The 16,131-nt window shown below is 36.8% G+C and overlaps 1 protein-coding gene across 1 annotated transcript in view; it reads left to right on the plus strand.

Moving 5' to 3' along the window:
* The first annotated feature begins 1,379 nt into the window (after nucleotides 1-1,379).
* itga10 (integrin, alpha 10) overlaps nucleotides 1,380-16,131 on the plus strand; it is a 34,587-nt gene continuing 19,835 nt past the window's right edge. Inside the window, exons 1-7 of the mRNA XM_043260515.1 lie at nucleotides 1,380-1,773; nucleotides 2,227-2,444; nucleotides 9,890-10,001; nucleotides 10,200-10,309; nucleotides 10,410-10,498; nucleotides 14,321-14,435; nucleotides 14,528-14,655. Coding sequence (XP_043116450.1) covers nucleotides 2,393-2,444; nucleotides 9,890-10,001; nucleotides 10,200-10,309; nucleotides 10,410-10,498; nucleotides 14,321-14,435; nucleotides 14,528-14,655 — 606 coding nt within the window. The 5' untranslated portion in view covers nucleotides 1,380-1,773; nucleotides 2,227-2,392. The remainder of the gene's footprint in view (nucleotides 1,774-2,226; nucleotides 2,445-9,889; nucleotides 10,002-10,199; nucleotides 10,310-10,409; nucleotides 10,499-14,320; nucleotides 14,436-14,527; nucleotides 14,656-16,131) is intronic.

Below are 16,131 nucleotides of genomic sequence, written 5' to 3' on the forward strand. Positions count from 1 at the left end.
TCAAGGTCAGATTTTGTTGTTAATTGTTTTCATAGCTTTACTTTTGTCATGAAGTACAAATATTAGGCTATTTAAAGATTGCTTATTTCATCAAAGAAATTCATCATTTAACTCATTCTCACGATATTTTGACAAATGTTGTCAGAAAGCAAACAGTTTTGGTCCCTGTTGACTTTTGTAGTATTATTTATTTAGTTACTTATTTATTTTGTTTAATATTTTAATTTTATTTTATTATTTTAGTTTTCCGACTGGGAAATGTAACTTCGAATCATATATACTTTATTATCATAGTTTATTTGCAAAAACTGAGACTTTTTATCAAGCTTTTTATATATATATATATAAAAATATATATGTATATATATAATTTTTTTTTTTTTTTTTTTTTGTAGTAACAATAACCCAATTGGAGCTTGCTTGAGATGAACTGGAATGAACAACAAAAAAGGTAAAAAAGAACAAACAAACATGATTTTAGGGGAATTACATCTATCTATCTATCTATCTATCTATCTATCTATCTATCTATCTATCTATCTATCTATCTATCTATCTATCTATCTATCTGTCTGTGTGTGTGTGTATATGTGTGTGTATGTAGAGCTTGTTATCAAACATAAAAAATAATTTGAAATGTAGTGAAACGACAGCACGATGGAAATTTGGTAATGGAGAAGAATATACATTAAAATGAATTCATAACCATTTAATTATTGAAACAGAAATAAGATATAGGCTAATTGTCGTGTTTTTCAAAGCTCTACTCCAGCTAAACTAAATGAGTTTTCTGGGTTGTGGTGAACCCAGACATGACCCAAAGCCCTACAGTGTTTTGACAAAGTCGTAACATAACAGAGCTGATCATATCTGTGGCATGACTGTGGCGAGAAAAAAGCGACCAAATTTTGCTTTTTTTAAAGAGAAGGTCAGCCTGCGTTTCGCGTTTATGATATCTCTAAGACTTATTTCTTTAAAATAACTTATGACAGATTGGTGCGTTGGATAAGAGCCAAAAACAAAGACGGCACAATTCTGTCACAAAAATAAAAGTTTTATTTATAGGCAATGCAAGCTTGTAGGCCTCCGTTATCGCAACCAGAATCTGGACTCGGTTGCCAAATCCGTAATATATTTGTATTAGAATCACTCCGCTTGGAAATTGTAATACTATTTTCTTTTCCCCTCAAATCTTTCCAACAAAACCGCATCTGATGTACTAACGTCGCGTAAGAGGAGAGTAAAATAGTGTTTTACACACACACACACACACACACAGAGAGAGAGAGAGAGAGAGAGAGAGAGAGAGAGAGAGAGAGAGAGAGAGAGAGAGAGAGAGAGAGGATTTGTGCGCCGGGCTCAGAAAGAGTTGACTGAGGGAGACGAAGGTCTTGCTGCAGAATCAAGGAGCTCTTTCATTTACTTGCGTGTATTTTGTAGACTTGGAGACACGCTGCGGTCGAAAGAAAGCTGCTATGAACGCAACTAAATAGATTTCCCCTCAGGACAGTTGTGCAATTAATATTTAAGATATTTTCCACATTTCACATCCATAACGTTTCTTCTCTAAAAGCTATGGCATATAATTGCGGGAAATAGTTTTGACAGAGATTTTTTTTTTTTTTTTTTTGCGAATGTACTATTTACTTTGGAAACCGCTGGTTTGGAGAAGCTGGACTAAACTCACGCGCGCGCTCTTTTAACAACAGCAGGTGTCGGAGCCGAAGCCAAACCGGATTTTTAATGTACATTGTTTATGTGGGGAACAAGACTGTAAGTTGACCCTTTTTATTTGTTAGTGTGTAAAGTTTTGCCTGATAGCTACTGTTAAACCGCGATGTTTAGTAAAAAAATGTAAAAGTGCTAAAATAATTTTCTTTGGTGACACACAAAATTATATGTAGCCTACTGAAGACCATTCACTTTATATAACAAGCTAACAGTTCCGAAAATGTTAAATATAGCCTCTCAATTTCTTGTACACGGAACATAGGAACAGTGAATAAGTAAATTATTATTTTGGGGGGTTAAATGTCATCATTATGTGCTTTTATTTATCATTTATAATTAGTAACTCGAACTGGACGTCATGTTTTTGTTGTACAGCGAGTATAGTGGGACTAATTTGAAACGTAGTCCACTATTTTAGCACTTTCACCAGAACAAAATCGAGTAAAATATTGCGCCCAGGCCAAAAGAGTACACAGTAACGTCTTTCATGCGCAGGGAACGCGAGAGCGACGCGTGCGCTACAGTACACTATGAGCGCGTGAGCGGAGGAAGCACGTCTCCACCTGAGGGATCGCGCGCGCGCGCTCGCCGTATTGACAGCCACTGCCGAGAATTACAAATCAAAGAAGGAGAAAAGGAAATTCATTCACCTAACTGACTAATGGAGATTCACAAGTACCTGCTGCTGTTGAAGATCACCGTTCTTCTCAAAGGTGAGTCAGTTTAATTGCATTGATTTGTGCTTTAGCCCGTGCTTTGTCGTGGGACACGATGTGGATATTCGACTTACTTTAGGTACAGCTAAAACATTACACCTCACAAAACGGAATGGCTGAACAAACACTGATGTACAGCACAAATGAGTGCGTTTTTCTCTCACAAACAGCACTAACTGCACACTTCCTCTCATCATTCATTCACGTTTCTTAGACTAGAGCTGCATCTCAAAACTCTGAACTGACTAACCTCGACTAACTAGTCAACTAACTTGGAACCTTGCAAAAATGTTGTGTTGACCCATTCAACTGGACAGGATTTATCTGCTATAGTGAAAAGTTGTTGTGAAATGGAATTCTATGTTGGCTCTTTATGGCAGTAGCGGTATTAGCTGTATTCAAAATTATGTATTTGTGTTACAAATTTGTGATTTGAGGATTGTGAGAGCCAGCAACATCAAAGCAAACAAACATTTGCAAATGCATCTGGTGTAAGTGTTGTCTTATTTAGCATTTATATTTAGACAAACTGCATGTCATAGAATGTCAGTTTCTAATGAATGTGTAGATAACGTTTGCGACTCGAAACATTATCTGCAGCATTTTCCTCAAGGCTCTGTCATTTTTTTTTATAATTGATTTCTATAAATGTGTTTAATAATGCAGTTGCAGTTTGAAGGGTTATTTCACTCAAATATTAAACATCTGTCATTAATTAGTCTCCATCACGTTTCAAATCCATAAGACATTTGTTCATCTTCAGAACACAAGATCAAAGCTCTCTTTAAAACTGTGCCAGGGTGACATGGAAGGGAAGTATCGTTGTAATTATTTTTGTGCAAAAAGTATTCTTGTGGCTTAGTGATACAACTAATGTCACGTGGACTATTTTAATGATGTCCTTACTGTTTCTGTGCTTTGATCATGGTAGCACATGTTGTCTATGGAGGGTAAGCTCTCAGAATTCATCAAATACATCTTAATTTGAGTTTGGAACAACATGAGAGCGAGCGATTAATGACAGAATTGCGTCACCACAACAGCACTGTATTATTTAAATTTTTTCCCAGTTAACATTCCCAAAAGCATTAACTGTATATTATGAAATATCTTGATTCTCACTTTTATACATCATGTTGATCTATAGTGGGTGATGCCCAAAGTAACCTTATAATGTAATCTAACTGCGTACTGCATACAAACTGTCTGTTTAATTAATTTACAGGTATGGGTGTCATGCCGTATCGTATCTTTAATGAGACTTTATTTTTAATGCAAATTTAACATTGAAAGGTAATGTGAATAAAAACACTGCAAAAAAAACCTTTACACTATGAAGTTAATAGTTTATGTTTCTGATGAGAGAGTTCACCAGAACGAGGTATTTAGTCAGCGAGCGAGTGAAGAAAATACTAGCATTTTAGCGATGACTCATCTGAACGCCTCTGATTGGTCATTGCATTCATAAGCTCAGCAGCATTGCGTGCGATTGGTTATAATGCACAATGGCGTAAAAGCGCGTCTATCTCTGGTTCACTTTGAATGGGCATGTCGTCACTGCCTCCACTTACAATCTTGTAACACAAGTTGTTGACTGTGACCCCAAAGACGTTATTTACTCAAGTCTTTTTCTACCACAGATTTACGTTGTAGACTATGCAATAATTACTGATGTGGCTTAGGGAAGTCTGCGAATAGACTTGATTGTACTTAATTAGTGTAAAGCATTCTTTATCTAATCATAAGTACATCGCTTTCCTCGCAGTATAGTCTTTTATACTAGAATTACTTACTTTATAGATTTACACTCTCCTCTGTGATCTGATACATCAAGGGAGGAAAACTGTGAGGGAGACTTTTGTTTAAATTCAACACTGGAAGAAGCAAAGATTTTAGATAAAGTAACCTATCATCATGGTACTATTAGGTATACAACATCACGTATCTGGACAAATTACTGTAAACGCTAGAAATACAGCTTTAATGGACCACAGCAGTTGCAGTCGAAGTATTTCCAGACTGTAGTCAAGATTAATGCCACTAGCCATTTTGTACACGCCACAATAGCTGTTTATATGCATTGTGCCACCTAGACCGCATTTCGTCTGTGTTGGTGTATGTTTTTGAGCATATATGCTGTGGCCGCTGATGGGTTCTGCAGATGCTCTGTGATGAGCAAGCTCTCTTGTGTTCAGCTATGTTCTTCTGTGCTTTAGATGGAGAACCCAGGTGTGGACTCTGGGAATTCCACCCCCTCGCCCCCCCTCCATTTCTCCCTGCATTTCTCACTCTAAAACCATCTGCCCCGACCACTTACAGGAGAGTGGATTGAGACGTAACACGAAAAATAAAAACAACATAAAGCAGAAGAGAAGAACACTTAGACAGGAGCAATCCACTGAAATGGTTTTTATCAGATGCAGTGCGTTCAATCTGTTTGAACAGACGTCTGATTCAAAGACGTGTGAGATGTGAGAATCCCGGGAATTTGCTTTAAACAACATTGCAGAAAGCAATTTTGCGGAATGCTCTTTGAAATACATATGCTTTGAGCGCACCCTAAACACAGTCCAAGCTGAATCATTTTTGGCAGGATTTGGCACTTCCTAGGGGGTGAGAGTTTTATTTGTAAGTTGTAGATAAGGGACACTATAATGTTCATGTATTCACCACAAGACAAAATAATAACTGAATTTATAAAAAATGACCTCATTTGTAGGTTTACATACCCTTAAAGTACAGTGAGTCGTTTCCAGGATGATCCACAACTGTCTTTCTGATTTGTGGTAGTTGTTCATGAGTCCCACATTAGTCCTGAGCACTTCAACTGCCTGCTGTTCTTCAAAATCCTCCAGCTCCTGCACATTCTTTGGTTTTTCAGCATCTTTTTGAACACTTTCCAACACTGACTGTATGATTTTGAGATCAGTCTTTTCACACTTGGGACAGTTGGGGACTCTATACATAACTACGAAAACATTTGAAAACATTTACTGATGCTCAAGAAGGCAACACAATGCAAAAAGCTGGGGGGTTCAAACTTTTTGAATTGGATCACTCATTCATTGCCTCACATTGATTGCATTGATGGTTGATTTTTCAGTTCTTTGTATCATATCCATCAATGGGTCATGAGTGAACAGAAAGTATTAATGAGATTATATGATAATTCATAAACAATTAGCCATCCAGTGATAAAAATGTACACAAACTGCCATGAGGTCTTTGAAAGCTTCTTGAAAATAGCATAAACGTTATTCAGATTTTTTACATCTTTTTCTATATTGCATAGAATCATATTTCACTGACCCAAGAATAGCTGACAGAAACAAGAGAGCTTGTGGAAAAGAGAGTTGGAATAACTAAACTGCACAGTTTTTAACATGGATAAAATTGTTTCCCATTTGAGTGTGTTTCTTAGTAACATGTTCTCTCTCAGTAATGTGTCCCATATGTTTTCACATATTAGTCATGCTGGCATGACTGAACTGTACATTTGCATTTCTAATAAGCTCATTCAAAGTGACGTCCATCCAGTGGTGGCTAAGAATGTCTATAGTGTGGTGTAGGAATGCATTTATGTGTGCGTAGTAAGTGTATATATGTGTTTTTTTGTGTAAAGAGTTAAAGAATCTGGACTGCTTTTCCAGACTGTTCACCACCAAGATATATAAATGTTTACAGTTGTCATGACAGAGCCCTGGAGACATGGACCAAGAAAACCCGCAGAGCTAAAACAGAGGACTAAAGATACTTTACATCTCTTTCACACATAGAAACAAACATTGACCAGTAACAGCAAAACAAGTGTAATTGAGAAGAGGGGAGTATTTGGAGGGTGGCTTTAGATGAAGATAGTTTGGAAAAGATAAAATCCAGTTTTGGACGGTTGAGTCACACTTAAACATGCCAGTGAATGTCAGTGTCAATGGATCTGATGTTAGAGCTCTTCTCTGTACTCACTTCACTTTTCATCTTCGTTTTAACTTTATACATAACTGCTGGTGTTGATTATCACGTTAACTATAAACAGGGTCCACTAATACAGTGGTTCTCATCCTTTTTGACTTGAATGACCCCCTTTGTCAAACACAATATTTGAAAGGCCCCCTATACTCGTTAAGATATTTCCTATGCAATTTATGCTGCAATTAAGACAGTGCTGCTTGTTTTCATTATATTTATTTAAAAAAAATACAGAAATGTTAAAAACAACTAACTGTGACTTTGTAACGTCCTGCACTTACTATACTTCAGTGCGATAAGATACTGCATTTGTTGTAATATTTATTTTATAATAAATCAAAGACGCAAAAAACTATGTTGAAATGGCAGCTGCAGCCAATGAGTGATAAGTTGAGAAATAATAAATGCTTTACATTTTTATAAAAGTTCATAGCTATGAAGGTAAGAAATTATTTATCGAGAATACCATTACAGTGTTGTTTAAGAGATTAGCCTAACTGCCTAAGCATTGTTTATTTGTCAACATTTAAATGTACAGTTACTTAAGTGGTTACTCTTTATATAAAATCATATGTTCTTTAATGACATGAAACTGAATGTTAATTCCGTTATCATTATTTACGATGTTACAATTGTTTTGTTTCTCAGTTTCTGATAAGAATGAGGCAGAAGATGTTTCTGTAAGAGTTTTTACCGATATATAGCACATATAAAATAAGTCAAGATGATCTGCTGAAGTTCAAACCAAGCATCAGAATGGGCAAGAAAGGTGATTTAAGTGGCATGGATGTTGGTGCCAGTTGGGCAGAAACTGCTCATACGCATAACCACTCGTTACAACCGAGGTATGCAGAAAAGCATCTCTGAATACACAACACATCGAACCTTGAGGCTACAGCGGCAGAAGACCACACCAGGTGCCACTCCTGTCAGCTAAGAACAGGAAACTGAGGATACAATTTGCACAGGTTCACCAAAATTGGACAATAGAAGATTGGAAAAACGTTGCCTGGTCTGAAAAGTCTCGATTTCTGCTGCGTAGGGTCAGAATTTGGCGTTAACAACATGAAAGCATGGATCCATCCTGCCTTGTATCAACAGTTCTGGCTGCTGGTGGTGGTGTAATGGTGTGGGGGATATTATCTTGGCACACTTTGGACCAATTGAGTACCAATTGAGCATTGTGTCAACGCCACAGCATACCTGAGTATTGCTGCTGAACATGTGCATCCCTTTATGACCACAGTGTACCCAACTTTCACCTCAGACTGGTTTCTTGAACATGACAATGCGTGGCCTCCACAAATGGCCTCCAAATGGCCTCCACAGTCACCAGACCTCAATCCAACAGAGCACCTTTGGGATGTGGTGGAACGGGAGATTCGCATCATGGATGTGCAGCCAACAAATCTGCAGCAACTGTGTGATGCTATCATGTCAATATGGACCAATCTCTGAGGAATGTTTCCAGTACCTTGTTGAGTCTATGCCACAAAGTATTAAGGCAGTTCTGAAGGCAAAAGGGGGTCCAACCCGGTAGTAAGGCGTACCTAATATAGAAGCCAGTGAGTGTATATCATCCTATAGATCACCCTCAGTGTAATCTGTCAGTGATGGATAATATTCAGATAGTACTTCTGTTTGTCCCAGCATTTACTAAGGGTAAATGTAGATATAAATCAATTTTATATATTGCGTATTTTGCCTTTAAAATGTTAAACAACAGTTTTCTTTTTTTTTGTTTTACATAACACAAAGTCATTCTTAAGTGAGGCTTATTGGTTATGGGTATGATTCACTGTGAATACACGGATCCAACGTATACCTTGATAGCAATGTATGACACTTTGGTATTTCACTCTTTTTTTTTTTTGAAGAAAACAGTTCAAATGGGGAAAAGGAGAAATAGGAGCACAAGAGAATTGTGGAAAGCCAAATTTGGTTTTGTGAACATTTTAGGGGGGAAAGCATGAGTTACAGACCGTGTCCCATTTGTTCTTTGATCCATATGGATCCCCCTCCATGTTTTCATTCCGTTGGAAAGAGAGAGAGAGGATGAGAGACTGAAAGAGAGAAATGCAGGCACCCTGTTTGAGGTCTGTGGGGTTTGGTTCTCTGCCTACCCCCTTTTTGAAAGCCTCCCCCTCTGCTTTCTGGGTAAACAATCCTAAGAAATCCACTCAGAGCACAACTTCACCCACAGTGAATGAGACCTCAGTGTACGTGTGGGTCAAAACCCATATCACACAAAACAGAGAAATCCCCCCAGATAGGTTTCAGGGTTGGTATTATGCTGGGAGAGTGATTGACTGGTCATCTTTGTTCCACAAGACTATTTTAGCCAATTAGGTTGTTTTGAGTTACATTTGCTATGAGCTACAAATCCACCAGCCTCTCTCTCTCTCTTTCTCTCTCCCTCTCTCTCTCTCTCTCTCTCTCTCTCTCTCTCTCTCTCTCTCTCTCTCTCTTTCTCTCTCTGACTTTCAGTCATATAAAAGCTAGGTCTGTATGTCATAACAGGGAACTACTATGTTCAGTAGTTATTACAACCGACGCCCTTCCCTCTCTTTTCCCTCTCTTCCCTTCTCTCTTTTTCTCTGGCCTTTCCTGTGTGTCTGTCTGTCTGTGACTTCATCCGTCCAGTTCATTCGCAGATGAAAATCTGACACTTGAAATGCCAATGAATCTTTCTTGGTATTTATCTTTGTCTTTGTGTGTATTTATTTCCTCTCCATTTTTACCTATTCAAGATTGGTATATAGAAATTTGAAGAAAAAGTTAAAGCAATATGATCTTTTCCAATTTATGATAATAATCATGTTAATTTCCATAGAAAATATTTGTAATAGTGTTGAGTGTTTGTATTATTTTAACATAAATTTTATTCATGTTTAAAATTGTATCATTACTTATTATTTAATGTTTTAAAGTGTATACTGCATTTTTATTTATATGTTGTGTACAAGTTTGGGTACAGTAAGATTTTTTATAAAAGAAATAAATACTTCTATTATGAAATGAATCAATAGTTCACCTAAAATTAGCAGGCTTAATTTAGGCTTTTATTCATAACTTTACATAGATCAGTGAACATAAACAGAAGCTCAACCGTACTTGCTTGATGTGCGAGAACAAACCTCATTGGACATTAAGGAAGCTCAGGTGAACTTCATTGATTCTCACATGTCCAACAAGTATGCTTGAGCTAATGTCTTTCATAACTGATGTGTGTGATTAATGTTTATATATAAAGTAAAGCCTAAATTAAATTTGTTTGTCATTTAAAGTGATAAAGTCTTTTCGAAGTCTCTTCGAAAGTCTTACACTATTGAAACGATATAATAAATTTTTGTATGTACTATCCCTTTAAATAAACATTCTGTTTTCTACAAAAATGTGCCACTAATACATTAAGCAGCACAGTTAATTTATATTAACCAGTATGCATTGTTTAATTATATATTTCTCTCTTTTAGGGCTGTGTGAATGTTTTAATATTGATGTGAAGAGGCCACGGATCTTCAGTGGGCCTGAAGATGCTCTGTTCGGCTTTTCTGTTTTACAGCATGAAAACAATGGAGAGAAATCGTGAGTACTTTTAGTTAATTTTGGTTTTTACTCACATTAAGTTCTACCATTTGGATTACAACTGAAACCTGTAAGATGTATGTCATCAGGTGAGCACAAACTCTAACAAAACAGGCTAATGCATAATGTACTGTTGTTTCAAGGTCTCGTTTGTAAAGGGTTTTTGATATCCTGACTGACTCATTGTTTTATGAACAGAATTCTGGTTGGTGCGCCATGGGATGGACCACAAAATAACAGGAAGGGGGATATTTACAAGTGCATTGTCGGAGATGAGATAAATTCCAATTGCTCAAAAGTTAACTTAGGTATTGGATCAAATCTCTGACTATTAAAATTTCCAGCGAATGACTGTGTTGTGCATGGAGAAGTACATGTTTATATGTTTTTGTGTTGTTCCCTGTATAGGTGAAAATGCATTTCAGAACGTGTCTCGAAATCTTAAAAACTCTCATTTGGGGATGACGCTAACCCCTGCTGCTTCAGATGGCTTTCTGGTGAGAATATATTTGAAAGTCTGTATTTAGAGTCCAAAACATTTCATGTTTGGGCACTGACATCACAGCAGTATTTGCATTATTTGGTCATGTTCGTGTTTTTATATATGTGTGAGTAGCCGTGAGCTTGCACGTATTTGTGGTACGACATGTAGAATGAATGGCTCTGTCTCACCCAACCAACAACATCTGTCATGACCACCATCTTTATGCAAGTGACCACCTTCAAAACAGTGGCTATTATCGGAATGACACATTATACAGTTAGTGTTTGTGTAGATGGGTGTGTAATCTTAAAACGATTTTGTTGTGTGGAATACAAAATTTGAATTTTACAGAATGTGGTCAGTCGGAAGTTCAATGCAATTACTTTGAATGGAGACTTGAATGGAGCCTTCAAGATTTAGAGAAGCACAGCATGATAAATTTTGCTGGAAATTTACTCACCCTCAGGTCACCCAAGATGTAGTTCAGTACGGTCAGAATGAGCTCAAACAGCTGTTAAAAACGTTACAATAACCCACAAGTAATGTAAATATTGCTGAAGCTCGAAAATGGACCCATATTGTTCAACTTTCTGGAGTTTTAATTTATCTGTTTAGGTTCTGAAGAATATATTCATGCGGTAAAAGTACCAAAAAAATTTGACCAAGAATATCTTCATCCAGATTAGATAGACATGGTGAGGTAGACACGTTTCTGTGTTTTTGTTGCTCTGAAATGTCATGGACACAATGTTGTCTAGGTTTAGGGGTTTGTCAAAAGGACTGTGGGTGGTGAAGACGGTGACTAAGTAGATCACAACCACCCGTGAAAAACCACTGTGTGCAGTTTACTGTGGATTGACTGTTTTGAAACTCATACGGTGGGTGCAGCTAAAATATGGGAAAAAAAGTTTTCTTTTCTAAATTAGGGGAGAAATATGCACAGAAGAGTGCACCATAAAGCAATGGTAATCTAAAACAGTTCTTAAGAAATATGTCAGTGGATTTTGGACAACAGAGGATTTGCGTTTAAACTGGAGCAAGTATTATTCTAGGTTATTTTCTTGCATTTTGACCAAAAGTGAAATAATGAATTTGTTTCTTACAAACATGGAGCTTTTATCTTCATAAGACTGGATGAACTAGAGTCGTTTCAATTACTTGTGGATTACTGTAATGCTTTTATCAGATGTTTGAACTCTCATTCTGATGGCACCCATTCACTGCAGAGAAAGTAAAGATGTTAGCTCACTGAGTCTAAAAAAATCTCTACTTTTTTCGCACGTTAAAAAGTAAATACGACCTGCCTCTGATTTAAATTTTCTGTGTTTTCACATCCGTAGCAGGCATACCGATAGGAACGAATATGAAAAAAACACAAACGAATTCAATGTGCAAGGACCTTGTGTGATGTAATGCAATATTTCTTAAAAAGATTTCAGATGAAGACTACATACAACTAGAATGATCTGAAAGTGGGTACATTTTTTAAATAAATAAAAAAAAAAATTGTCAGCTAAGACCAAAGTCTTCTGAAGAGCCAAGTACTTTTTGGTGTCTGGAGGTTTTGGGTCGAATGAATATTAAATAGACAGAATATATTTTTTTAGTAAGTTAAACAAGACAACCACATTAATTTATAAATATGAATATAAATTATATTTTTATATAAATACTTTTAAAAAGATCTAATTCAGAACAACGCGTCATTCATAAACTGGACACTGCTACTTCTCTTATCAATGAATAATGTACATTTTTATCTGCTTCTCTATCAAAGCTATCATATGACCTTAAAAGATCTGAAATATAGTAGTCTTAAGGAAGAACAACGTCCTGATTTGAAGGAAAAGAAAGTCATGTCGGTTTGGTACAAACTGATGGCCGTTTTCCTTTTGGAGTGAACTATTTCTTTAAGGCATATGGAAGTATGGAAGATGGAGCGGGAGACAAAGACAAAAACAAGCTAAAACCTCACCTGACCCAAAACTCAGTCAGTCTTCCTCTTAATGTTCATGGTTTCAGCCTGTAAATTTCTTTTACCCGCACACACACTCTCCCTTCCCCATACACAAGGCTTTTTGTGTCGGGCAGAACGCAGTGAACCAGATCAGTCCAGTTCTGGAGCCACTCCGCTGTGGCTTTGGTGGAATTGCTGGGTGGCTTTCGCCAGTAGTCAGACGTTTTATGAGAGCGAGCGAACATTTCGGCGGAGGGAGTCAAGCTATGCGTGTTCAAACAAAAATATGTTTTTGTGTGTGTGTTTGTCTGACAGAGGGTTAAACGGAGAGCAAGCGAGCACAGCTTCTGGGACGGAGTCACACATAGTTCACCATGGCGTATGCCAACTAAAACTAGAGCTCACAGCATGGATGTAATGAGCCCCACATTTCGGATTCAAGTATCACTAACCAAAGCGTTTAATTGAATGTACCTGTTTAGGGATTTGTGAGGCCGTGTTTGTTCCTTTGGTCAGTGCTATAACAGGATAGGAATGTGACTCAAGCCCTTTGTAATGACAGACCGTGGAAAAGCCATAGCACCTCTCACCCTCATCGCCATTTCATTTCTGTCTCTCGCACTCATTCTCTCCTTTTTCCTTTCCTTTTCTCCATCCTCCCATCCCTCTGTTACAGGCCTTCATAATAACAGGGTGGGGAGTCGGAGAACATTTACCCCCCTTCAGTGTAACCACTCCTTCCAAACCCGTCTTTCTTTTGTCTCATTCTCCGTCTTTCAACTCTCTGTATGTTTTTTTTCCTCTCCTTTCTTTGCCTCACAAATCCTCACAATGGTTTTTCAGGCAAATAAATGGCACGCTTTGAAGACGTACTATTTTTATGTGTTTTTTTGCCCTTCTTCCCCCAATTCCCGCCAAGTACGTTTAAATTGCTTCATTGCAGGAGCAGCCGCCAACTCTGTTAAAGCATTTATGACTATATCAACAGCTCTCCATATCGCTCCTTCTTATTTTTTCTTTTTCTTCTCAATCTTCTTTTTCAAACCCTTTTTGGTGGTGATTTCCCATAAAAAAAATCACAGATCTTTAAAATCTCATTCTTTCTCTCTTTACAGACACTTTTTAGTTTCAGAAGAGACTATTTCAACAATACTCTGTTCAGACTTATGATTATGATTTCAAAATGAATTCAGAAACTTATTACCAAATTATTGAAAAATTATTTTAAGAGAATCATTTGAGACAAGGTTATAATAACTTAATGGAACAACGATTCAAAAGTTTTTGGTTGATAAGATTTAAAAAAATATATATATATATATTTTACATATATACAGGTTTAGCAACAATTATTCTGGTTTCAAGTATGACACAATTTTTCAGAAATCATTCTAATGCTTATTTGGTGCTAAACAGAATGTTCAAAAGACTTCTAATATCTTCAATGTCATCTTTAAAATTAATAGCAATTTAGCATAGCATTTATTTACAATAATTTTACTGACCACAAACTTTTGAATAGTAGTATAAGTGCTCTGCCTGAGCAATAAAATGTTCTTCTGTGCTTTTTCATGACCGCTTTCTCTTTGCTTCTCTCTTTCTTTCTGTTCCCCTCACCTACTTTCCCTGGTTCAATTCACTTCAGTAGATTTTATTGGTCTGACCAGCACATGGCGCTTCCCACTTTTTAAACAGCAGACATTTGTCAGGAAAAGGTCCAAATACTAGATTCAACATTTACAAAGACAATTTAATACATAATGCTAATTTGTGCACCTATCAGACAGGTTCTGTGATATAATGTTCATAAGTTGTCTGTAAGGTACCAGTAGTAATTGTGTAAAGAATAAATCTGGACTTTCTCTGTGTAATCTTTAGGCCTGTGCTCCACTATGGTCCCAGGAATGTGGTACATCTCTGTTTAGCACAGGAATCTGTGCATCTGTCACCAATGACATGGAGCCCAAGGACGTCATTGCACCCACTGCCCAGAGTGAGCTAAACATCCTCTGTCCATCTGACTTGTTTGACTGAATGAAAAAACTGCATTTAACTGAACTCTTTTTGTGTTTGTTTTTTTTAAAGGATGCACCACATACATGGATATAGTGATTGTTTTAGATGGTTCTAATAGTATCTACCCTTGGTATGAAGTGCAGAACTTTCTTAGCAACATTCTCAGCAAGTTCCACATAAGCCCTGAACAAATGCAGGTATGTTTTTTTAATATATATATGATAATAATAATAAATTGTGTAGTTTTGATGGATTTATTAGAGGATTATAAATATATAAAGAAAACCTAAATATGTTTTTTACCAGATTTTGCTTAGATCTGCACTGTACTAAACATTCGCTTTTGATACGAATGTAACTTCACAGTTGGATGTATTCAGTCCTCCAAAAAAAAAAAAAAAAAAAAAAAAAAAAAATATATATATATATATATATATATATATATATATATATATATATATATAATATATAATATTTTGATAGTCAACAGACATTCTACAAACTAAAAGTATCTTTGTAACTAGATGTCAGCTACTTCTTATTAATTTGCGACTATGTCTACTAACTCTCAGAGTAGACTGCTAGGGTAGGTTTTAAATTGACATATTTCTGCAGTTTCTTATAGTCTTGTATGTTGTGGACCCATCAAAATAAAGTGTTAAAAGTTATTAAGCAGACAGCCTACTAATAATGAGTGCAAAATGCTTTCCTATCCATTTCCTATCCATTCATTATAAGCGAATGGAAAAACCATGGAAATTCATTGGTCAGAATGTATGCATAAACATTCAGCAAAATGAGCGAGCGAAATCTTTACTCTCCAACTGTGCTTTTAGGTAGCAGAGACCTGGCTGAGGGTTTGACAAATATGTACAACTGCCTTTTTACTTTAAATCCTGTCATCGGCAGCTCCAACACCGATCTTTGATGCACTGAGCCAATACGAGCGACTGTGAGGAACAGAACCACAAACCAGTCCGCAGAGAGAAATGAGCCCAAACAGAAACAGCGCTGGCAGGCGGAAGAAAATAAATTACTATATTAATCCGAACAGACAGACGTTGTGGTTTCTAGAGGAAACGGACAAAGGGGACAGAATTATAAATGTATGAATGTTAGAAAACGATAAAGAGAAGATGGACCGATAGATGCGTGGACAGAGAGATGGAGATGTGTGTATCTATGTGTCTGTTTTGTGTAATGGGAGTTATTTAACGCGGTAGGCAGGCTGGGGGCAACAAGAGGTAAAAGGAAATTCCTCTGGTTTGTGGAGCATTTCTTGCTCCGGCGGATTTGGGCCTTCTTGGTGAGGCAGAACACATAGTGGAGATGCCAATCTCATTTTAGAGTTATCCATTCTGCACCAGTTACTGCTGCTGCGTGATTTAAAGAAAGTTACCTCCTGCTAGATCATTTCTTCATTTTTTAATGGCAGAGACCCCCAAATATCACCTTATGAAGGACCCTCTATTTTTTACGATAGCACGGCCCCTAGATTCAAACTTTTGGTTGAGATAATGTTACGATGTTGGGTACCTAGAATGATCCAACAAATACATCAATGTTATCAAAGCATCACAGGAAATGTCTTTATGATGTTTTAATTAATATGTTTTGTAGTTAATATGTTTTCCGCCCAATATACCAGAAGAGACAATCAACCGGTAGAAATG

This window comes from Puntigrus tetrazona, chromosome 16 (genome assembly GCF_018831695.1).
Source record: "Puntigrus tetrazona isolate hp1 chromosome 16, ASM1883169v1, whole genome shotgun sequence".
NCBI classification, from domain to species: domain Eukaryota; kingdom Metazoa; phylum Chordata; class Actinopteri; order Cypriniformes; family Cyprinidae; genus Puntigrus; species Puntigrus tetrazona.